Source organism: Monodelphis domestica, chromosome 3 (genome assembly GCF_027887165.1).
Source record: "Monodelphis domestica isolate mMonDom1 chromosome 3, mMonDom1.pri, whole genome shotgun sequence".
NCBI lineage: Eukaryota > Metazoa > Chordata > Mammalia > Didelphimorphia > Didelphidae > Monodelphis > Monodelphis domestica.
In genome coordinates, this window is record NC_077229.1 from 128298170 (window position 1) to 128321980 (window position 23811).

The 23811-nt window shown below is 39.1% G+C and overlaps 1 protein-coding gene across 2 annotated transcripts in view; it reads left to right on the top strand.

The window, feature by feature from the left end:
* ASAP1 (ArfGAP with SH3 domain, ankyrin repeat and PH domain 1) overlaps window positions 1-23811 on the top strand; it is a 522736-nt gene that overhangs the window by 58310 nt on the left and 440615 nt on the right. Inside the window, exon 1 of one of the 2 annotated variants that reach the window (XM_056823081.1) lies at window positions 18466-18867. The exons of the other annotated variant lie outside the window; for it this stretch is intronic. Coding sequence (XP_056679059.1) covers window positions 18860-18867 — 8 coding nt within the window. The 5' untranslated portion in view covers window positions 18466-18859. Of the gene's footprint in view, window positions 1-18465; window positions 18868-23811 lie in introns of those variants that run through there. 2 annotated transcript variants of the gene reach the window in all.

Here is a 23811-nt window from a genome sequence, read left to right on the forward strand (position 1 = left end):
ATTGAAGTCAGGTTTGAATCTAAGACCTCACATCGCAAGACCAGGCTCTCAATCCACAGCGCCACATAGCTGTCCTCACTACCATAATTTTTTAACTGATATTCCTCTTTCTACTCTTTTCCAGCACAACACTCTGGATATAAGTCAGCAAATTTTAAATGTTTGTTGAATTGAACATGTGGAGATGTTAGGGAAGGGATGTTTTAGGCACAAGGAATGACTTAATCAACAAAACCAAATATTTATTATGCATCTGATTTATATCACACATTCTGCTGGGTGCTAGGGATACCAAGAAAAAAAGTTAAATAATATTTGCCCTCAAGGAATTTATATTTTACTAGAGATACAAATGTTATTTTACAAGATAGAATGTGATGGGAGCAAAGGGAGTCTCCAAAATATTCTAGGAATATTTGAGAAGAGGGAAAACATTTTTGTCTGAAGGAATCAGAGAAAGCAGTAATGGCACTTGAACAGAGCCTTGAAAGAAGAAAAAGGACTCTGCAAGGTAGAGATGGGCAGAGCACATTCAAGATTAAGGAGCCAGATAGCCTGTTTGAAAACAGAGGCAGGAGGCAATATATCCAGTTGAGAAAACTACTGGTAGCCCAGGTTTGGGTAGAACTTATCAAGATATTTGAATGTGACTGAAGGCTGCAAAAGTAGGTTGAAGCCAGATGGTGGAAAGACTTAAATCCCAGGTTAAGGAATTTGTATTTTATCCCAGTCAGTAGGTTTCCATTGAAAGTTTGGGGAAGGGAAAATGGAATAATCACATCTGCGACTTGGAAAGATTTTTTTTTTGGGGGGGAGCATCTTTGTGAAGAATTAAGTAGAAGATGGAGAGACTGGAGAAAGGGAGACCACTTAAGGAGGCTGAATCAAGGTGGTAACCTAGTGAGAGGTGAATGGGAGATATAAACCATCTTATTTTTGCTTGATATTCTTAGATTAAGTACAAAGCATAGCACTATACACCATGCAAAAGCTCAATAAATGTTAACTGAAATGGTTCTGATTTATATATGTGGTAGGGATCTTTCATTAGAGTGCCAACTTCTGGAAGGCATGGAGTATCTTTGTCTTTCTTTGTATCCCCAGCATTTAGCACAGTGCCTGGAACTTAGCTGATGCTTAATAAATGCTTTTCATTCATTCAAACATCCTCCCTCTTAGATAAGACCATACTGACCCAAGTGTGAAACCCTTTTCTCTCAAGTGGAACTTTCCCAAACATCAAAGCAGAGATAATACAATCATCATACTGGTTGCTGTCAGCCTCAATTGTATTTCCTTAACTCAATAGATGTCCCCCTTTGGCTTTCCTGGAGGACAGAAAGGCAGGAATCAGATTTGCCCATGTGCAGGAAATGTGTTCAACAAGCTGGACATAGCAGCAGTGACCCAGCGGCTTCCATCTGCACATTTGGTGGTTCAAAAGGCCTGAGGAAAGAGGTTAGCATCTTGAAAATGGTTTTATTAAAAAAGCCAATATTCTAAGCCATGATGCATGCAAATGCAGTTGTTTTAACCTTTCAAAAATAGCAGAAGCCTATTATAATTTGTGTTATTACATGGATTCAGACATGTCACCATAAAATCATGCCTCCCTATCCATCAAATATTCTATCATCTTCCCAGTCATCCAGGCTTGCAAGCCCAGATTTATCTTCCAATTTCTCCCTGGATTCCTCATATATAATCAATAAATCAATCAGTCTTTTCATTTCTCCCATATTTAATCTTTAGTTTCCATTCCTATTGCCACCATCCTACTGTAGGCACCTTATTTCTTTATGCTGCAACCTGCATGATACCTTTGAACTGGTCTTTTGCCCTCCAGGTTCTTCTAGCTCCAACTATGTACAACAGTTAGATTAATCATTCTGAATAAACATATCACTCCATTGATCATATATAGATTTTAAGATTAATATCCAATACTCCAAGTATTATATTTAATAAGATTTATTAATAATACCTTGAAGCAAAAAGGCTAGAGAAACAGAGCTCATCCAGCCTTGTATGTGGGGGAAAAAAAGAGAGGAAAGGGAGGAGCCACAAAATTATATACACACACATGTAACAAAAGCAAGCGTGAATGAAGGGAAAAGGATTCTTGGGATGAGAAAAGAATTCTGGAAGATGGAATCCAAATTTTTCTAATTATGCACATAAACCACTAATACCTCCCCATTGCTACTATTAATTTATATTTTCTTTTAACTTTGCAAATTCCTTACCATGACATTAAATATAGCACATGGGTCAGCCAAGTAACACAGTGGATAGAGTGCCAGTCCTGTAGTTGGGAGGATCTAGGTTCAAATCTGGCCTCAGATCCTTCCTAGCTGTGTGACACTGGGGCAATTCACTAAATCCCAATGGCCTAGCCCTTGCTGCTCTTCTGTCTTAGAACTGACACTAAGACAGAAGTTAAGGGTTTTTTAATGTAATGTAATTAATTAAGGATATTTTTCCCTGGTTAAATGATTCATATTCTTTCCCTCCCCTCTACCCTCCCCCTTCCCATAGCCAACGAGAATTCCCTGGGTTAAGGGTTTTTTTAAAAAAACAACACATAATGTTGTAAAAAGGCCAACAAGAATTAGAAGACTTGGGTTCTAGTCCTAGAACAAGTTCAGTGGCTTGGCCTTTGACTAGTCATGTAACCTTACTGGTTCTCATATGTAAAATGAAGATATAATAGAAGAATGATAACCACTCTGTAACTCAGAGAGTTGTTGAGAGGTCCAAATGAAGTACTGTAAATAAAAATACTTAAGACACCTATAAAGAGCCATTCCAATGTATAGTATTATTATCATGGCTAGTATTAGTCTTCCCAAGTTAACAATTTGGCCCTATTATAACGTTTTTAGCCACATAAATAATTAATTGTGTAAATGACTATGATTTAAGCAAGTCAAAGTGATATGCTACCTTTTCTAGTAATACACATGAGATTTTCTCACTTTTATGCCCTCCTGTTTCCTATCTCCTATTCCTGTGATGTCCTCCCTACATGCTGCCCCATGAAGAAATCATAATTATCCTTAAAGAACCACTTTAAACCTTTTCTTCCTCTTAAGGCTTCCCTAACTATTGAGGAAGCATTTATTAATTAAGGTCCTACTGAGGCACTTGGATCACATAGACAAAAACCAAATGACTCTTGCCTTCAAGGAGCTTAAATTTAGGGAATTGAGGGGGAGAAATAACATGTACACAGATGAGAAAATGCAAAATAGATATAAAATATAAGTGAAGTAATTTTCAAAGGAGGACTCCTAAAAGTTGGGAAAATCAGGAAAAGCCTTTGATATGTGGTAAGGGATTTTACCAGGGACAGGAAATTTCACACAACTGGAGTCCTTCTTTGGGTCAAGCAGCAGTCTCAGTAGGAAGTCAACAGCAGCAACAATGACAGCAGCGGCGCAGCAAGGATAAGCAGAGTCTCAAGAAAAGCCCATAGGAGAGGGAATCACTGGCTCTCTGGGTCCACCCCAAAATAACCAGACAGCAGCCCACTTGGTTCTCCTAACTGTTAGGGGAAAACAACAGTCTCTCCTGCCCAATGTTCTGGAATCTTTCTTGAGCTCCAGAACTTCCTGGTTTTCCTTGTATGACTTCTTGGTTTTCAGGATTTCCTGTTCCTGGCAAAATCCCTTACCACAGGTAAAAGGTGACATTTGAGCTGTGTCTTGAGAAGAACTGAAGCTTTTAAGAGAGGGAGGTGAGGGGAGATGTGTGTTGCAGGCCAGGGGCACCCTGCTTGTGTAAAGACTCTGAGACAGGAGATATACTGTTGTATATGGGGAATGCAAGTAGACCAGCATAGCTAAACTGAAGAGTGCATAAGGGGGAATAATGTGAACTCAGTCTGGAAACATAGTCTGGAGCCAGCTTTTGAAGGACTTTAAATGCCAAACAGAAGAGCTTGTATAATTTTTTTCCCTAGAGGCAATAAAGAGCCACTGATGCTTTTTGGGCAGGGGAATAATGTGGTCAGACCTGTGCTTTAATAATGTCAATTTGGCAGCTAAGTGGATGCTGGATTAGGGAAGGAAAAGGCTGTATTTAGGGAGAGCAATTAGGAAACTATGGTAATAGTCCAGGTCAGAGGTAATAAGGCTCTGAGTTAGGGAGGTGAGTGAGTAGATAGGACAGGATGGATTAGAGAGATGTTGTTGAGATAGAATTGGTGATTGAGTGGCTATAGGGGAAGAGGGAGAGAACATGGATACAGATGGGTATGAAATATAATAATATATGATGGGAATGAATGAGATCAAACAAAGGACTCCAGAAGAATTTGAGAGGGGAGAAAGGATTTTTCTTTAAGAAGAATTGAAGGTGACTCCTACATTACATATTTGAGAGGCTATAAGAATGATGGTACCCTTGCCACCATTAGAAAGCTAGAAGAGATAGGTTTAAGGGTTAGCGAGTTAATAAGTTCCATTTTAGATGTATTGAATTTGAAATGCTTACAGGGAATCTAGGAGGAGATGTGCAGAAGGTACTTGGAGATGGCGGATGAGTTCAGGAAAGAGATGAAAGCTAGACAGTTAGATTTGGGGATCATATGTTAGGAAGAATTATCTGCAGCCCAGCTGATTACAAACTGTCACCATGAATGAATTAATGAATGGAAAAGCATTTACTAAATTCTATGTGCTAGATCTATGTGCCAGATACTGGGCTAAGAGATAAAAATACAAAGATTTTTTAAAAGAATTTCCCTCATTCAAGTTATTTACATTCTAATAGAGGAAGACTACTTATATGGTGGAGAGGTGACCAAGGAAGTGAGTTTGGTTTAGGACACTAGAAAAGTGGGAATGAAGGGGAGAGTGGATATGAATGTCTGGGTGGACTGTGAAGCTAGAACATGGTCCAACATCTAGAGCCACTCAGTGGGTGACAGTGGACTAAATGGACTATTTTATATCCATTGGGTAAGACCCTGAGTCAAGAGTTGCAAATATGAATTAATTAACTATTTGAGGGACCAGGGGCATGGATTCAGTGCAATAGCTGATACATAGTAGGTGTTTAGTAAATAATTGTTGACTGACTGATTGAGGTCTAGGATATGGAGGCTGTAGATCCAGGTGGGGAGAAAAAAGCAACTGTGTCAGGACCATCTAGTTAGGGTAATATATATGGATGGAATAAGCCTTAAAGGAAGAAAAGATGCTGAGTAGAGGGAGGATCTGAAGGGTCCATAAAGAGAAAGGAGCAAACCTAATCCCCCAACTAGTCTAGTATATTCCACAGAGCATAAAAGTACATCCAGGCCTAGAAAAGGTAGAGTAGAGAAGAGATTTCTTTTATTGCCAGGAGATGGAAAGAGCATAAGAAGATGTTTTATATGAAGGGCTGTTTGCTAACAATAGAATGGAGTTACACAGGACACAATGGAAGGAGGTGACAGTGCTATAGGAACTTGGGAGGGAAAGGAATGCTATGGATAAGCATGAGAAAGCAGGGAATAATAGTAAGAGAAGTGAACTAATGCCAATGCAGTCTTCAGTCTTAAACTTTGGAGATTTTAAGTGGAGGAAGTTTTCTACCAACTGGACAGCAGGTTGTCATGATGTCTTTCTAACACCAGGGCTAAATAACAGTTCAGATTTTATGTGACTCATTTACTGAGCAAGAGGCATAAGGGATGAGGGAATGCTGCTCTAATGGCATCTAAGCCAATGAAAAGAAGCATGTATTGTTTAGGAAAGAGGCCTAGTGTTGGTCCTGGCCTGGTGGCCAGATGACTGAGTTGAAAGAGGCCTATATCTGGGCCCCTGATGATTATGGAGGACTCGATTGTGGTTGATCTCCTTATCCTCCAAACATCTGTGAGGACCCAGGACCTACTACAATACTGAATTGTTTTCCCCTCCTTTAGTTGGAGCTAGCTTTGGTCCTGGTTGAGGGGTATATATTAGGGGCATTAGAAAGGCCTAAATAGATTGGTTGGTCTAGTAGTCAAGTAGTTTATTAATTATGGGCAGGGGATAAGGGCTAATGATATAATTCATAAAACTGACAGTCATCTGTAGGATTATATTACCTCTGCCTTGATGTTTGGGAAGGCAAACCACAGGTCTTTTCTCATCCCCTCATTCACTTGATAGATAGAAATAGACCTGTGTTGTCTATGTCCTGGTTTTGGTCTCCAATAACTGGATTAAAATGTAATTGGGAAATAATTAACAAAATAAATAAAAATTATAATACAGTAGAGATAACTTAATTTGCAGATTTCTAACTCAATGCATAGCCCACTAAGTTATTTCCATTTGAGTTTGATACCACTGAGTCTATACCACTCCCTTGTCACTCATTATTTATTGAAGTTATGTTATCAAATGGATATATTTTATCCTTCCAACTGGTTTGAAAGCTCCTTGAAGGTGTGGATTGTCTTATCTCTCTGTATTTCTCACAGTGCCTCTTACAAGGCTTTGCAGTAGTTGTTGTTTGTCCTTTGTTTTCAAAGAGGAACAGTGATATCCAAGAGTGATGTCTTCACCTGTGCATGAATTGGATTTAAGTGAGGCAGAGTGGCACAAAATTGTCAGCTTCCTTCTCTCTTCCAGAGTTGTCAAAGTCCACTGAAACATTAAGTGTTCCATGGCCCCTGCTTTAGCTGCCTTCCTGACTGTTGGAGCAAATTGTTCTCCTTTGTACATTCCACTGGGGGAAGTTTTCACACGCTCAGGATGGTCACCCGCCTAACTCACCGACAAAGGGTTTGTGGCCCTTTAGTTTCCCTCAACCTGGCCTTTTGCTGAGATGATTTCCTGCGGCGGTCACTGTGCATGCTATAACTTCTCGAAGATACAGTTGAGATTTGAATGCCAGTGGAGGCCAAAGGTGAATAAACAGCTCTAAAAAGAACTCCAATTAGCCCTCCTACCAGAGGTGCTGGTCCCCGAAGACTCCTCCACCCCATGTGGTTTGCATATAATAGGTGCTTGGTTATATTTGTTGCTGATGTAATTTTATTTTTCCCCTTAAATCTGATCCTCTTTAGGACTTCAGTGTCAGTAGCACCCCTTTTACCCAGGATTGAATATTTGCAACCTTGGTGCTGTCTTTGAGTTTTCATTTATCCTCATCTCTCTTATCTAGTCCGGAACTAAGTTCATTCTCTCCATCCTCTCCCAACATCACTCCTATCTAGCCATTCCTCTCTATCATCACTGACACCAACCTAATGCTACCTCTCCCAATCATTCCAATAATTCCTACCACCATTTTTCTCCTTCTCCCCAATCTAGCCTCCCATTCCAGAATGGGAGTTATACTTTAACCTTCATTCCTTTGCTCATGCTGCTCCCTGTGTGTGAATTCCTTTCATCCTTTAGAGCTACGCTCAATTGATACCTCCTCCATGAAGCGTTTTCTGATATTTCAGGTTGATAACAGCAGTACTTTCTGCAGATATAATGCACTAATGGAATGTTGCTTATTAAGGTTATCTAGTCCTGTATCTTATCCCTCCAATGGATTGTAAGCTTTGCAAAGTCAGAGACCTTTATTATACCTAGATTTTATATCTTCCCCAGCCATTTTTAGTTCAATATTCTGTATCTAGCAGGTACTTAGTACTGTGAATTTTTTTTAAAATTGTATGTTCCCTGAATTCCTAAATTCAGTAAGACATTCAATGTAACATTATAGGGAAGAATCAGGAGACCCGTATGACCTCAACTTCTGTGTCATAAAAGTAATCTACTGTAGTTTTGCAGGTAAATTTTTGAAATCTCCAGCCCTTTCTGCCTCTCTCTTTGACCATGTTATCAGTCTTCCCCATCCTTACCAGTGTCATAAAGATGAAAGCCTTTGATATTAGAAACCTCTATAGCCTAAATATAGAGCTCTGGGCTTCTAGGCTATATAGTCCATTTTTATAGAATTGTAACTTCATCATAGCATTTTCTATAGACCTTGGTCCTACAGGACCAGATAGATGAACTTTATTGACCTATACAAAGAAAGAAAGAAATGGCATAGTATATTATCCACTGGCACACTAAGTATTGTGGAATTGGTCTATACTTCTAAATCTTGGCATAGCTGTGGTTCCGAGAGAACAGCAAAAGGCTTAAGTGGAAGAAACTTCTCTTATCTGTAAAATGGAGAGAATAATCTATATATCTCTGCAGGTTGTTGTATAGAATGATCACTAAGACTATAGAAAAGCACTGTGCAAAATAATTGCTATTTAGCTACTTCCAAATAATAGTAGGTTCTTTGGGTTGGTGGCTCTGGTACGATCCTGTTTCTTTACTGTAAATCTGTCTAGTTTAATTTTGGGTTATCACAGAATCACAGAGTTGGAAGATTCCTCAGGGGTCATCTAAACCAACTCATACATGAACAGGAATGCCCTCAGTGGTATCTCTGGAAAGTCAGGCTGGCAGACAGCAGGCACACTGTATTAAGTGTTTGGGATTCAAAGAAAGGCAAAAACAATTCCTGCCATTAGGGAACTTATATTCTAATCCCAATGCTCTATCCACTTGGCCACCAAGATGCCTATAATGGGTATTGGGGTTCTTGCTACCTCTCAAAAAAGCCAATTCTACTTTTGAAACTTCTAATCATTAGGAAATTTTTCTTTACCCCAAGATAAAATCTGCTTTGTGGCAATCTGGACCACCTCCAGAACCACTGGGGCCCTGATGAGAAGCTCATCATATTATTCCCAAACTGTCACTTTGTGGTTCTAAATGAGTCTAACAGCTAGATATGACTTGGGAACAATACCTTATACTCCCAGAAGAGGGTTAAATTCACCCTTCACTCACCCACTCCATTCTTACCTGAGGGTATGACCAAACAGACCCTCCATACTGAGGATTCTTGCCTTCCTCTCTTTGTGTTGGGTGTGGAGCTGGCGGGGGGAGTGCCTTTGTTAAGGCTGTTTTCATCATCTACTATATAAATCTGTCCTCTGACATACTAGAAGCTTTTAGAGCACATCAAGGAAACATGACGAATTTTCATTTTTATAATCAATATGTGGCATACATTTACATTAAAGCAACAGATTTATGATGAAGCCACTTGCCCAATGATGTAGAAACACAGCATTCAAATGGAACTTTATATATTGTGAAATCTTTTCCAATACTCTTTTTTTACTTTAAACCTTTACCTTTACCTTAAAATTAGAATTAATTGCATTGGTTGCAAGGCTGAAGTGGTAAGGGCTAGGCAATGAAGAATGTCTGATGGGCCATTGCCAAGAAGTTGCCTATTTCTATACCCACAGCAGAGCTGTGTGGAAGGACTGGTAAAAAAAAATGGGAGGAGGGGCAGCTGGGTAGCTCATTGGATTGAGAATCAGGTCTAGAGATGGGAGGTCCTGCATTCAAATATGACCTCAGACACTTCCTAGCTGTGTGATCCTGGGCAAGTACTTTCACCAACTCTGTTTGCCTCACAGTGCTTATCTGTAAAAATGAACTGGAGAAGGACATCGCAAACCATTCTAGTATTTTTGTCAAGAAAACTCCAAATTTGGGGGTTGGGAAGATCAAAACTTTAGAAAACAAATGTTAGAAATTATTTTATGTAATTTGAAAAAAAATTATATTAAAAAATAAAACAAAGAAATGTCCAAAAAAAAGAAAGAAAAGTAAACTCCAAATGGGGTCACAAGAAGTTGGACATGACTGAAAAATAACTAAACAAAAACAGAATATGAACCCAGGTGTTCTGACCAGTACTATTGCCATCATACCATAATCCCTCTAGACATAGTATAAAAATGATTATATTAATAATAACTTCCATTTCCAAAGAGCTTTATAATTTGCAAAGGCACTTTCCTGTGAAGAATCCTAAGAAGCAGGAAATAGAAGTGTTTTTCTGCTCATTTTACAGATGAAAATATCAAGGCTCAAAAATGCTAAGTGATTTGTGTGGGATTACCCAGCTGGTAAATGGAAAAACCAGGATTTTTATTGCCGTCTTTCTAACTCGTACTCCATTGCTATGACCACATTCAGGAAAAGTACCATATCCTTAAATAACTTTTCCTTTTTCAGTTTCTTTTGGCAACCAGGAATACATATTCCATTCAATTTAGTTCGGTGAATGTGTATTCACAAATTTGATCATTTCCACTCTCTAGATTATATCCATGATTATAGTTCACCCTGTGCAGGCCTCATAAACCTTTCAAACATCCACAATAATTGCTAATTAGAAATCTCTCCTTCATATTGTTTGCTTCTCCTGAAAATCCAGGACAAATAATCAGAAAGTCAGTTTCTATATTTACAAAGTGTTACCTCTTGATAGTTCACTGATATCTGGGCCTATAATAGCAATGAATTGTGGGGTTTTTTTCTTCCTTAGAACCTTCTATATCTCACCAGCCTTTTGAATTTTTATTCTTTTTATCTTAACTGTTTCTGATTTTTAGCCATTTGCCAGAATTCTTTTTTTTTTTTAACGTATCTCTACATTATAGACCTGGACTTGCTGGAGGGAAAAACCATAATTAATGGGTACAAAAAAGATAACTGATTAGAGAATCTCTTCTCCTATATGCTGAAGAATATCTTGACTTCTAGTCTAACACTGTGAAGCCTGATACTACTCTTTCTTTAGAGAAGTAGTGAAGGTACTCTTTCTGAAGTAGTGAAAAGAGTATTGGACTAGGAGACAGGAAGACTCTAAGTTCAAATCCAGCCTCCAACCCTTATTTGCTGTGGGATCTTGGGCATGTCATTTATCTTCCCTTAGGCTCAGTTCCTCATCTAGAATAATAAAAATGGAAAATGTTCTTATAGTGCTTCAAACTATTTATTTTTTAAATAATTTAAAATTTTTATGGATTACATGTCAACATAATTTTTAGTTATCATTTTCTGATATTTTGTAATCCATATTCTCTCCCTCCCTCCCATCCCTCACCTCTCCCCAAGGCATCAGGTAATATAATATATGTTGTACAAGCATTATTATACAATATCTATTTTGATTTTTGTCAAGTTGTGAATTCAAAGTACTTTACAAACATAATTTTTTTATTTGATCCTCACAAAAACCCAGGAAGTACTATTATTGCCCCTATTTTGCATAAAGGGAAACTGAGACTGAGGCTCAGAGATGTTGAGTCTCTCGTGAGAATTATCATTCCTATTAAATGTCTGAGATAAGATTTGAACTCAGATCTTTCTGAATCTACGTTTATTATTCTTTCCACTCTGGCTAGAAACCTAGCTACTTCTGGCAATTGGGAATATGAATATCACCTACCTCATAGTGTTTGATAAGGATCAAATGTTATAAAAAATTTAGTTATATAAATATGAGCCATTGTCCTTTGTAAATATTTGCCATTTGGTATGTGATGCAGTGTATTATAAATAAAAATTAATCTGGAGGCTTATTACTAGATTTATAAGCATTTCTTAGTAAAGAGAAACGGAGAAATCGGTTTCAACCTTCCAAATTTAGGTAAAGATCTGATCCTCCTCTGTAGTCAGTGCTCTGAGCCTCACCTTGTCAGAGATGCTAGCTCAGACAACAGGCTCAGAGAGAGTTAGCCCAGAGAAAATTAGTTCAGAGACTGGTGTGGTGACAGAGAACTCCCAGCTTTTCGTGCTGGCTCCTTCCCTCTGGATCCTCCCATTGGTGGACGGCTTGCCTTCCAAGGAGACCTCATTCTGGGGCTCCCCTGTGCCCCCAGGGATGCTGGAGACACGTGACTGTTTCCGACTATGCTGAGTCACTGTGGTTTGAGGGATGGAGAGCCCCTAAATATTTACCTCACACAAATGGATTAAACCTATAAGCATTTATTCAGTTCCTCCTATTTGCCTGTGAGAAGACACTGGGTGAAGCATTGGGGCTAAAAAGACAAAATGAATTCAGCCTAGGTAAGGAAACTAGTAAAGGGAGAAAATGGTTTATAAAACCTGGAGACCCAGGTAAGCAAGAGGTAGAAAACTGGGACTGTATGGTAGCTCAATTCATTTTTCTCATCTGGTATGGTTCTTTACCCAATACGAACACCATTCATTTATGAGTCATCCAACAATAAGCATTTATTGAGCATCGATTCTGTGCAAATGCCTGCCCTAGGTTCTGGAAGATTTAGGACCCAGGGGACCTGCTCTCCCAGGAGACTCCTGTGGATATTCAGTGGAATATAAACTCCTTGCAGCCAGGGATTGTTTTTCTTTTGGTCTGTCTTCCTAGCATCTCTTTATGACAGACGCTTCATCAATGCTAGTTGGAACTTTGAAAACCCATTAACTTTGGAGTCAAAGAACTGAGTTACCATCCGCTCTCTACAACATGATGATTGTGCAGCCTTGGGCAAATCTTGGTACTCTGAATGTCTAGCTTCATGCCTATAAAATGAGGATAGTAATATTTCCATCATCTACCTCATAGAGCTCTTGTGAATTAATAGGTGATAGCATTTTAAAAATACTAAGGGGCACTGGTTAGCACAGTGGATACAATGCCAGGCCTAGAATCAAAAGGGCTTAGGTTCATATGTGATCCTAGAGCAGGGCTCCCCCAACATTTTACACAGGGGGTCAGTGCACTGTCCCACAGACTGTTGGAGGGCCGGACTACTAAAAAAAAAGCTATGAACAAATCTGTATCCCGCTGTCTGGGATAGTGGAGGCTGCAGCGCTGGTTGTGATGGGCCTGTCACACCTTGCACAGACCCATCATTGCCACCACTATACGGGGCAGCAGTATACACAGTGCAGGATCCCCTCCCCCAGATTGTCGCTCACCAGGCTGAGGTCTTCCATTGTGCAGCCACATAATCCTTTGCACAGTGCCTCATTCTCATTCAGTTACTCTCAGAACCAGGTGCCACACAAAGGATTATGTCACCAGAAGTAGTACTGTAAGTGAGTGATATCCTGCTTTGCCAAGCCACCACACACAGTGGTCCTTTCACTGACCCTTCAATAAAAGAGGTGCCCCTTCCGGAAGTGCGGTGGGGGCCAGATAAATGGTCTCAGGGGGCCACATGTGGCCCATGGGCTGTAGTTTGGGGACCCCTGCCCTAGATACTTCCTAGCTGTGTGACCCTGGGCAAGTCACTTAAGCCCAGTTCCCTAACCCTTACCACTCTTCTGCCTTGGAACCAATACTTCGTTTATTCTAAGACAGAAGATAAGGTTTAAAAAATAATCTAACCTACACTACAGACAGAGATTAGAAGCTCAAATAATAATAATTATAACTACCAAATTCTATAATTCTTTAAGGTTTCAAACTACTGAACATATGTAATTTCTTTGATCTCACAACACTAGGAGATAGATGTTATTATTATCCCCATTTTATAGATGAAAAAACTGAGACTAAGAGAGGTTAAGTGACTTTCCCAGGGTCAGATGGCTATTAAATATCTGTGGTGGGATTTTAACTCATGCCTTCCAGACTCCAAATACAGTTCTGTTACTCACTATCACCTATCTGATTCAGAGCTGGAAGGGACTCCAGAAGACATCTAGCCCAGCTCACGAATTTTAGAGCTGAGAAAACTGAATCTCATGGAGGCTTAATGTCATTTGCCTCATGTCTCACAGGTATGAAATTCCAGAGAAGGGGGAGAAATTGAACTCAAGTCATTTGATTGTAGAATAGGGGTTCTTAATCCTTTCTTGGGCATCCCAGATTAGTTTGGAAATGTGGCAAAAATAATTCTCAGAAAAAAATGTTTTTAAATGCATAAAAGAAAATATGGAGGATTACAATTATATTAGAAAGCAATCATCAAAATTTATTTTATTTTTTTTAAACTCTTATCTGCAAGTGACTTGCCCAGGGTCACATAGCTAGCAATTATCTGTGGCCAGATTTGAACCCAGGTTTTCCTGATTCCAAGGCTGGTGTTCTACCCACTGTATTACCTTGCTTCCCCTGAAAATATGTTTTAGAAAACAAGTTCACAGACCCTAGCTTAAGAATCTCTACTTTAAAAGCAAGTTTCTTTGCTTTGTACCATACATCAAAACATTACATAACAGATATGCTGCATGGTACAGGGAAGGGAGTGCTAGATTTGAAGTCAAAATAAGGAGGTTTATTTTCTGGATCTGGCATTATTAGCCATTGTTCTGGTGCAAATTATTTAACCTCACAGAGTCTCAGTTTCCTCACCAATAAATAACATGGTCACTTCAATAACATTTACGTTTCTAAATCCATGATACAAGCTTTTATTCTGAACAGGAGACTAGAAGCAAATTTTTCAATTGGGAGATGAGAATAATTCACATAAAAAAAAATAAACAACAATCCCAGGCAGGAAATGCTTAGTGCCAAGTGAATGGAACCAAGAAGAGGGGGAGAGCACGTCTGGCTGCTAGTTGTTAGGAGAGGCCTTTCTGAGGAGATGAGATCTGAGATCTGAACCACACTGTCAAGGATGGATATGATTTCTTTAAGCAAAAAAGAGGGGGAGAGGCATTTCATCCTGAGTATATCACAGTACATACTATTATATAGTGTATATAACAATGTGTACTATGAAATAATTAAAATTATGATTATGAGGCTTAATAACTTTATTAAATCAAAGTAGTAGTTGTAAAGAGAGGGAAAGGTAGGAAAGAGGTAGGGAATTACTTAACTTCTTAATCTATTTGCCACCATGATGGATTGAAGCTAACAACCAACATGGGTTCCTCTTGCCTCCACGCTCCAGCCAGAAGACCCTTACTTCTTATAATCATTCTTCTCCCCCCACTACCTCTCACATGTCACATCTCAGGAACCTACCATAGTTTCTTAATTTGCTTACACCTCCCAGAGGAGCAGTGCCTGTGGAATCAGTTGGTTCCTTGGTTCTTTAACTTCCTTTCTCTGAGGACTTATCTATACCTGAATTTACTCAGTGGTCTTTGACCTCCAGGTCACTGAGAGATGATGGTAAAAAAGGCGATGTAATGGAGATAGAAATTCTCTTCCAACAACTTATTATATTATAGGATAAGAGCATAATAATCATTGTTGCTATTGTTCAGTTGTATCTGACTTTTTGTGACCCCATTTGGGTTTTTTTTTTTGGAAAAGTGTTGGAGTGGTTTGTCATTTCCTTCTCTTGTCCAAATGAGGAAACTGAGGCAACCAGTGTTAAGTGGCTTGTCCAGGGTCACACAGCTAGCAAATTTGGGATTGGATTTAAACTTAAGTCTTCCTGACTCCAGGTCCACCACCTAGTTGTCCAGCAAAGTATTAGAGCTATGATTTGAACCCGGGTCTTTTGTCTGACAAGAATTCTTTCCAGCACACACTGGACTGTCTGAGAGGTACTACTCTAATAGACACAATCCTCTGCTGTAACACAGAGGAAATGGAGAATTGGGTGGGACATGACATTGTGTTGTGACCATTGATAGCCATCTATCTCATCACTCCCGTCTCTGGGACAAGGATCATTTACAGAAATTCACAGGAAATATTATCAAATGTGTTCGTTTCACATGACAAATGGCTTGATTTTTGGTTTGTTAAAATGGAAAATCTGAGCTAATGCATGTCACAGATTTAAGTAGTGAATAATTGGGGGTGGGGGTGGGGCTGAGGAAGAAGGAGGGAAAGCTGAGCACTGTGAGTTATGGCAGTGCCAAAAGCTTCTGAAATGGGTTCACTTCAAATATTTTGGGTGTTGTGCTCATAAACAGCCAAACAGGGTTTCTCAAGAATTAATAATTGCAGCAACAACCACACTGCTTCCAAATTGACATTGTACATGCCAAGCTTAAGCGCAGAGTGGCTATTTTGGGATTTGTTATAAACTCCTTGAAAATTGAGATTTATAAAGTAAATGCTGACATATCATTTAAATGAGTGACTGGTGCTGCCCATCAATCACAGTCCTTCCTTGTTGCTTTCATGCCATCAACAGAAGAATAATTTTCCATTTGAAAATCAAGAAGTGTACTACAATGGAAGGCCTGCCATGCTTGGGACTTAGGTTCTAGTCCCTCCTCTCATTGCAAGATATTCTGCCTCTCTGAGCCTCAGTTTCTTCTTCTCTTAGGTAGAGGCTGATAACTCACACACTTCCTCTGACTACGTAGTAGTGTAGCTATGAAACCCAGACCAGATAGGTGAAAATGAAAGCATTCTATAACCAAAAAGCAGAAGTTCTCAATGTAAATTCACCTGTGAACTTGAGTGAGAAGAAAACTCCCATCTTTGTTTTCACTGAATTTTGTTTTTCTTTGTACTCCAATATGTTTTATTTTATGCTTTTAAAGACATTATTTTGAGAAGGGGTCTATAGATTTTATCAGCCTGCCAGAGGGGTCTGGGACACACAAAGAGCTAAGAATTCCTGCCATAAAGCCATTATAACTTATGCAAATTTAGGGGATTGTTATTACCTGAGTTCATTTACCTCTACTAAAGTTCTATGTCTGTTGTAGCCTATGCCAATAGGGAAGGAAGGTTACCTATCACCTTTGAGCCAGGCACTGTGTTAAGAGCTTTTTACTAATATTAACACATTTGATCCTCACAGCAATCTTGCAAGGTAGATGCTATTATTGTCCCCACTTTACAGTTGAAGAAACTGAGGCAATTAGGGTTCATTGACTTGTCCAGGGATACACAGCTAATATGTATATGAAGCCAAATTTGAACTCGGGTCTTCCTGACTTCCAGGCCCACCATTCTGTCCACTGTGCTGCTGTAGTAGAACAGAACTCTGGAAGTTTTTGGTTTTTTTTCCCCAAGCTATTGTAAAATGACATACTTTTGGTCTATTATCCCATACTGAACCTGGCTAAACTAAAGAGGAACTCATCACCAATAGGTTGGTTGCCTGCCGAGTCAACAAAATGACAAAACAACATTTATTAAGTTGTTCCAGGCATTGTACTTAGTGGTGGAGTTACAAAGCCAGGCAAAAGCAGTCCCTGCCCTCAAGGAGCTTACATTCTAAAGGGGAGACGTGTAAATAAATAGATACATTTATAATGAGATATATATGGAGTAGATGGAAAGAGGTGATTTTTAAAATCTCATAGCCAGACATGAAGATGGTCTACGGTCTACGAAGGTATGGAGAGATTGTAGGCATTGTGGAAGGAGATTACTCATGCCAACAAAATCATTAATGTTTGACATATTAAGAACTCAAAGTCTTTTCTCTGAGTCCTTTGACTAGACTCTACCTAGTAGGCTTTTTCTGTTTCCCCTGATAGAACTTATTTTTTACATCTAAAGGAGAGACAGAAGCACCTGACAACTGCCATCTATATATCTTCTCCCCCAAGCTCCTTGTCCAGCAGATCATCACAGCTGTGGGACACACACATACAATAGGCAAGGAGAGGAGGGACATTAGGTCATCCACTCAGCTGTATCAGTGCCCTTTTTTCCATGCCCCTCCCTGAGACAAAGGTTTAACTAGGTCAGTTCCTCGGTCACGGCAAATTCAAACTGAATCAAAGACTACAGGGTTGCCACATGAATTTGGGGGAGGAGGAGTATTTATTTTTTCTCCCAAACTCCCTTAAATATATGCTTCTAAAATGCCTCAGTTCTCTGAATGCTCTCCTAGTTAACATGTTGGTGTGTATCTTAGCAGTAATCCTGAGTTTTATATACTTGGATAATTTCAACATCCATGATTCTGTGTTCCTCTCCATCAGTTCTGCCCCTCAGTGCCTCCATTGTTGCTTTTGGTTCTTCTGCAGAACTTACAAAGTTAGTCAGGGCTAATGTCTAAGTAATACACCATGCTTTTTTCATTTTTTCTTTTGTGTAGTTCTTCCTCCCTTCCATCCTCCCTCCTTCCCTTCCTTCCTTTCTTCTTTCCTTTCTTCCTTCCTTCCCCTTTTAAAGCACTAGCAGTTAGTTTTAAGGAATTTTTAAAATAGCAAAATTTCAGAGCTGGAAGAGGACTTTGAGGGCATCCCAAATATGATACATTTCTTAAGATAAGAGGGATCCTTGGTTCCTAGCCCCTTGTCTTCTAAGACTATCTTTCATCTACTTTATTCATCTTATATTACTCAATTATGCATATGATATCTCCCCTCCCCCATTAGAATATAAGTTCTTTGAGGGCAAAGATTATTTTTGTGTTTTTATATTTGTATTCTCAGTGGTCTGCCCATTCTTGGCACATAGTAAATAGTTAGCAAATACTTGTTTAAAACCAGAGATCTTTTAGCCCAGTGCTTTTGTTTTACATATGAAACAGTTGAGATCAAGTAGCTTGTCCAAGGTCACATGTAATACATAAACCCAGGATTTGAATTCATATGCTCTGACTCCAAATCCAGTGCTCTTTCTGCAAAATCCTGCTATCTTGTACTAGCTAGGTGGCTGGACAAGTCACAATCTTTCTTCATGTCTCTTTTATCTGTGAAATGGACTCAATATTACATTTTTGAGCTCATAGATTATTTTAAGGAAAGAGTTCTATAAACCTTAAGCAAGACATCATCCATCTAGTCAACACTCTCATCTCTTTTGTGATGTCACTAACACAGGGTCCCATCCTCAGCCTGAAGATTCCTAATGATGGGGTATTCATCATTTCACAAAGCAGCCCATTCCATTGTTGCATAGTCCTGATTGCTAAGGATCTCATCCTTGTACTGAGCTAAAATTCATCTCCTTCTAACTTCCATTCAGTGGCTGGAGTGCTCAGAAATCACATAGAACAAGTCTATTCCCCTCCTTTTTCTATGAGAGCCCTTCATATATTTGACAGTTACTTTTTCATGTTCCTTTAATACTTCATTTTTCTTTCAATGTTCTGAGATTCTGGCTCCAGAAGGAAGATGATATTAATACTATTTACCTAGTCGGACTGTTAAAAGGCTCAGATATGACAAGGTACATAAAATGCTTTGTAAATGGTAAAACATTCAATAAGGCTATTTATTATTATCCCTTCTTGATTTTCATGATGACTTGGAGTACCCAGGGCTCTTGAAGGCTCTGTGGGTAGAGGTCAAGTATTGGCAGGACCTACCAAGCAGGAAAAACTTTGAATCTCTGTCTGGTGTCACCTTGTGTGTCATTTTTAGTTGTGTTCACAGGTGCTCAGTATTAATCTGAAAACAAGGTAATGATTTTATGATCATAATGACTTTCAAGTTGTAGCTACAAGGTGTATAAAGCAGTTAGTGGTTTATGGTGGTTTGAATAATACATTTGGGTTAGAGACCTGAATCAGAGTCCTCTCTCAGACACTTAGCTGCTGTGAGGCCTTGGATAAGTCACTTAGTCTCTTGCAAACTCAGTTTTGTCAGTTATAAAATGGGAATAATAACAGCATTCAGCTCACAGGGTTATTGTGAGGATTACCTTAAAGGGGTACATAAAAATGAGATTTAGAGGAATTGTGGCCTAAATCAGGAAAGAAGTATTCCCACCAACAAAATTCTATATTGTTCTAATAACTAAATAAGTTTCTTGGAGTAGAAACTTTCTTTGTATCCTCAGTTTTTAGCATAGTACCTGGCAAAAAGTAGTTAACTAAATGACTGTTGACTTATTAAAATAAGACTTTATAGATAATAGTTTGCTGCTCTAAATCTGCTTGTATCTTCCTCCCTCCTATCCTGGTAAAACCCATTTCTTAAGCAAAATAGTAACTATATTTCATAGTAATAGTAAGGGGGGGGGGATTTAAACCTAGGTCATTTAATGCTTATTCTACTGTCCCATGATTTTGCCTCGGTCATTAGTGAGGGGATAGAGAGTGAACCCAATTCTTGGTGATGGCATTTTTCTGACAGATGAGTTTTAACTGCCAGAAAATATTTTCCAAATATTTTTCTAAATGTTGCTTTGACTTCCCATATCTTTTCACAAAGGTTTTTGTTGGGCCTTGGCTAGAAAGAAGGAATTCAAAGGGTAATCAACAGCTGGTCTATGGAAATATTTGTAAAATCATTGTCATAGTTAGGGTTACACAGAAATAAATGTTTGACCACAACAATTGAAACAAATATTTACATTTTAAAAGTCCACTGGTGAAACAACTGTTTATAAATGATACATAGATTAATGGATGTGCCTGGAAACTCTCCCCCTCTACCTTTTCTCTCTCCCTCTTTTTCTCTCATCCCCACTCTCCCTCTTCATCCCTTTCCCTCTCTGAATGTAGATATAGATATGCTTATATATTTGCATATATATATATATATGTTTGGCATATGTTTGCTAGTATAGATATAACTGGAAAAGACTTTTTTGGTTGCTGTTGTTAATTGAGGCACTTTGGATAGTAGTTAAATCACTGGATTTGGAGTCAGGAAAACCTGGGTGCAAATTCCGTGTGATCCTGGGTAATTCACTTAATTTCTCTGTGTCTCAGTTTCTTTACTTGAAAAATGAAAGGGTTGAAGGGCAACTAGATGGCTTTGGAGACAGAGTCAAGCCTATAGATGGGAGGCCCTTGGTTCAAATCTGGTCTCAATCACTTAGCTGTGTGATCCTGGGCAAGTAACTTAGCCCCAGTTGCCTAGCCCTTGCTGTTCTTCTGCTTTAGAATTGATACTAAGACAGAAGGTAAAGGTTTTTAAAAAATGAAGGGGTTAAACTTGATTGCCTCTGATGTAATATGATCCTCTGATTTGTGTGGCCTAATGAACAATGAGCTGAGTGTCTAAAAAGCATTTAAATTGCCATAGAAATCATTCATTATTAATCATCATTAGGCTTTACATTGGTAGGAACTGAAGCCCAGAGTTATTAAATGATTTTATATGAAAATTCTTTAGAGAGTTAGAAATAAGCAAACTTAAGGTTGTATCATTATTGTTGCTGGTAAAGAAATATAACCAAATTTCTATGAATTTTCAAATATATAATTGGGGCAGAATGAATAGAACTTTGCCCCCAGGATGCCCAAATTTAAAGGACTCTGACATTACTTGAGGGCACTTTTGTGGATAGAAACAAATGGGTTAAATAACTAGTTAGCAATATTAATTAGTTAAAATAGGAAACTAGCAGATGGTACCATTCCCCTCCCCCTGCCCAATGAATTGTTGTCATGTTGAATTCTTTCCTAGCCTGACCCTGCTAACAACAGATTTATAATGATTTGGGGTCTCCTCTTTAGGGCTCTGTGTACCAAGATCTCAGGTCTCTCTTCAAGATCTCTGCATATATATATAGTATATAAACACACATTCATATACCTCCATACACATATGTGTGAATTCACACATGCATTTGTTTATATATATACACACGTACACATATACATCTAAGCATTTCTTTCCTGCTGTTTGCCCAAGGCATATTTTGTGGCACTTGCTCTCATTGCTAAAATTGCTAGTTGCAGCACCGTTGTCAAGTCTGATAGAAAAAAAGTTAAAGCATTGTTCAGTAGGCAATTCAGAGTTGGGTCAGAAGCTCAGTCGAAATCTGAAATATTCCCCTGGTATTGCTGGCAAAGGGCAAAACAGAAGAAGCCCTCCCTTGACCCCTACTCTCCCCTGCTGTAGATGAGTGGCAAAACTGTCACTGTCAAAAAGCAGCAGTCATGGTGTGCAAAACTGTTGAGCTCCCTTGCTTATCAGTAGCTTGTTTTTCTAAAAATAAAACAAGAAACTGCGTGCATTTTTTCTCTTAGAAGACAGACCAACAGTCAGGACATCAGCTCCTGCAGCTGCCTTTAATAAGGATGGTCACCTGGCAACAATACCAGCGAAGAGAGGAAACTTTCTTGGATGGAAGAGAAAATAAAAACAGATTCACCATTGTTTCCATGCCTGCAGCATCTATTAAAAATTCCACCAAGTACAAGCAATCTAGAATTTTGGTGACAATTTGTGTTAGTTTTTAGTTGTGTAAGATAAGAGAAGAGAGATTTTACATGGACAAGAGATCATCTCTTGAAGAGACCTGCTGAAGGAAGAACTGGGGAAGGGAAAGAAAAAAAATGAGAGTTTTAAGGAAGGAACAGAGGCTTGGAGATCCAACTGGCAATTCTCTTCTGGCTTGGAGAAGGAGAGGAGCAAAGTAGATCCCATGAAGGTTTCTAAAGAGAAACCTATTTCTTGGGAGATCTACTGTCCTTTCTGAACCCCTGAATACCTCCAATCAAACTCTCAGTGACGGCAGTCTAAAGTCCTCAGTGGGATTGTGGATTGAGACTTTTGAAGGGAGCCATCCACAGATTACCTCCAAGGATTTCTCTCCCTTACCTCTCCCTGGACTCCTATATTTAAGTTTAGTTAGCTTAAGAATAGACACTAAAAGACAGTTGGCAAGAAGGAGGGATTAAGGCTGAGAAGCCTTGAACCCCCTAGACTTTGGAGTGCCAGTCTGCTAGAGGGAACAATTTGTAGGGTTTTCCTGTTTACCCACTTTCCTACCGGATATCCTTGCCATCCCTTCCCTGCTTGAACCCCAATAAATCACTTGATATTTAAGATTTAGGTCTGGGCCAGTCTCTAAACAACAGTTAAGGGGATTGAAGACTTTGGGAGGGTCACATCTCTCCCCAAAAGGGGGTTGACTTCTAAATCTCAGGGATTCAAGATTGCTTGAACCAAGGAACTGACATCTCTCCTTGGCAGTTGAGTAGCCCTAAGATCCTGAAGAGGACTGACAGTTGATGCCCCTGGGGGAAGCCGAGGCATAAGAAATCATCTTGCCTCTCAAGAATAGATTGGTCCCCAAGAGCCCTGGTCTCCTCTGAGTGGGGCATGTTGTCATCTCACTAAGCATTCCCTCTCTAGTCTCCTGTCCTCCATCTCCCAGAAAACATTGTCTGGGGAGACATACTCCCCTTTCAAGGAGACAGGACTTGGCTGTATCCCCCCAGAAGGAGGGAGGAGAAGAAGGATCTCCTCATTCTCTCAACCCCATTCCCCCTTTCTCTCCATCATCACTATCCCTTCTCCAAATCCCTCCATTACAGTTGTCATCACTGGGGTAAAAAAAAAAAAAGAGAACAGTTTCTACCTCATGAGTCCTGTCTATGGAGAGCAGTAACATAGACTAAAATTCAGCTTTTAAAATTGATGAATACCCTTGGAGTCTTTCTGATATCAGGAACCTTTAATTTCTCTACCTTAATAGTAGAAGGCTTAGAAGGCAAAGTCAAGGACACAGTTAATCACCATCTAGCTTTTGGTTACATTTTATGCTGAAGACTTCAGGCAGCTTATAACACAGCCTGATGCAAAAAATCTTTGATGAAGCACAAAAGATGGACTTGTAGACCAGCACTTGTAGCTGGTCTGCCATGACTTGCTTTACCTTTTGCCACATAGAGGTCTTAGCTGATTCTTGATCTCCTTGTCAACATATTAGGCCCAGTTTAGGAAAGGTCAGTCTGGAGGCCTAGACTAGCTTTGCTTTTATGAGCTGCCTATAAATACTCATAGTAGAAAAGTGTCTAGTGCCTTTATTAGAACTCTCTTAGGGGGCAACTAGGTCTCTCAGTGGGTAGAGAGCCAGACCTGGAGTCAGGAGGTCCTGGGTTCAAATCTGGATTCAGACACTTTCTAGCTGTGTAACCCCAGGCAAATCACTTAACCCCAATTGCCTACCCTTTACTACTCTTCTGCCTTGGAACCAATAACAATATTAATTATAGTATTATATATATACATATATATACTTACTAAGTATTATTACACATTATATATATGTATATATATATATATATAATTTTTATTATCATATATACTTACTATCAATTCCAAGGCAGGTAAGGGTTACTAAAGAACTCTCTTAGAAGCAACTGCCTTCCTGCTCTTACAATTCGATTGTCCTATCTTCCTAAAAACAGTAGAATCATAGTCTTATACT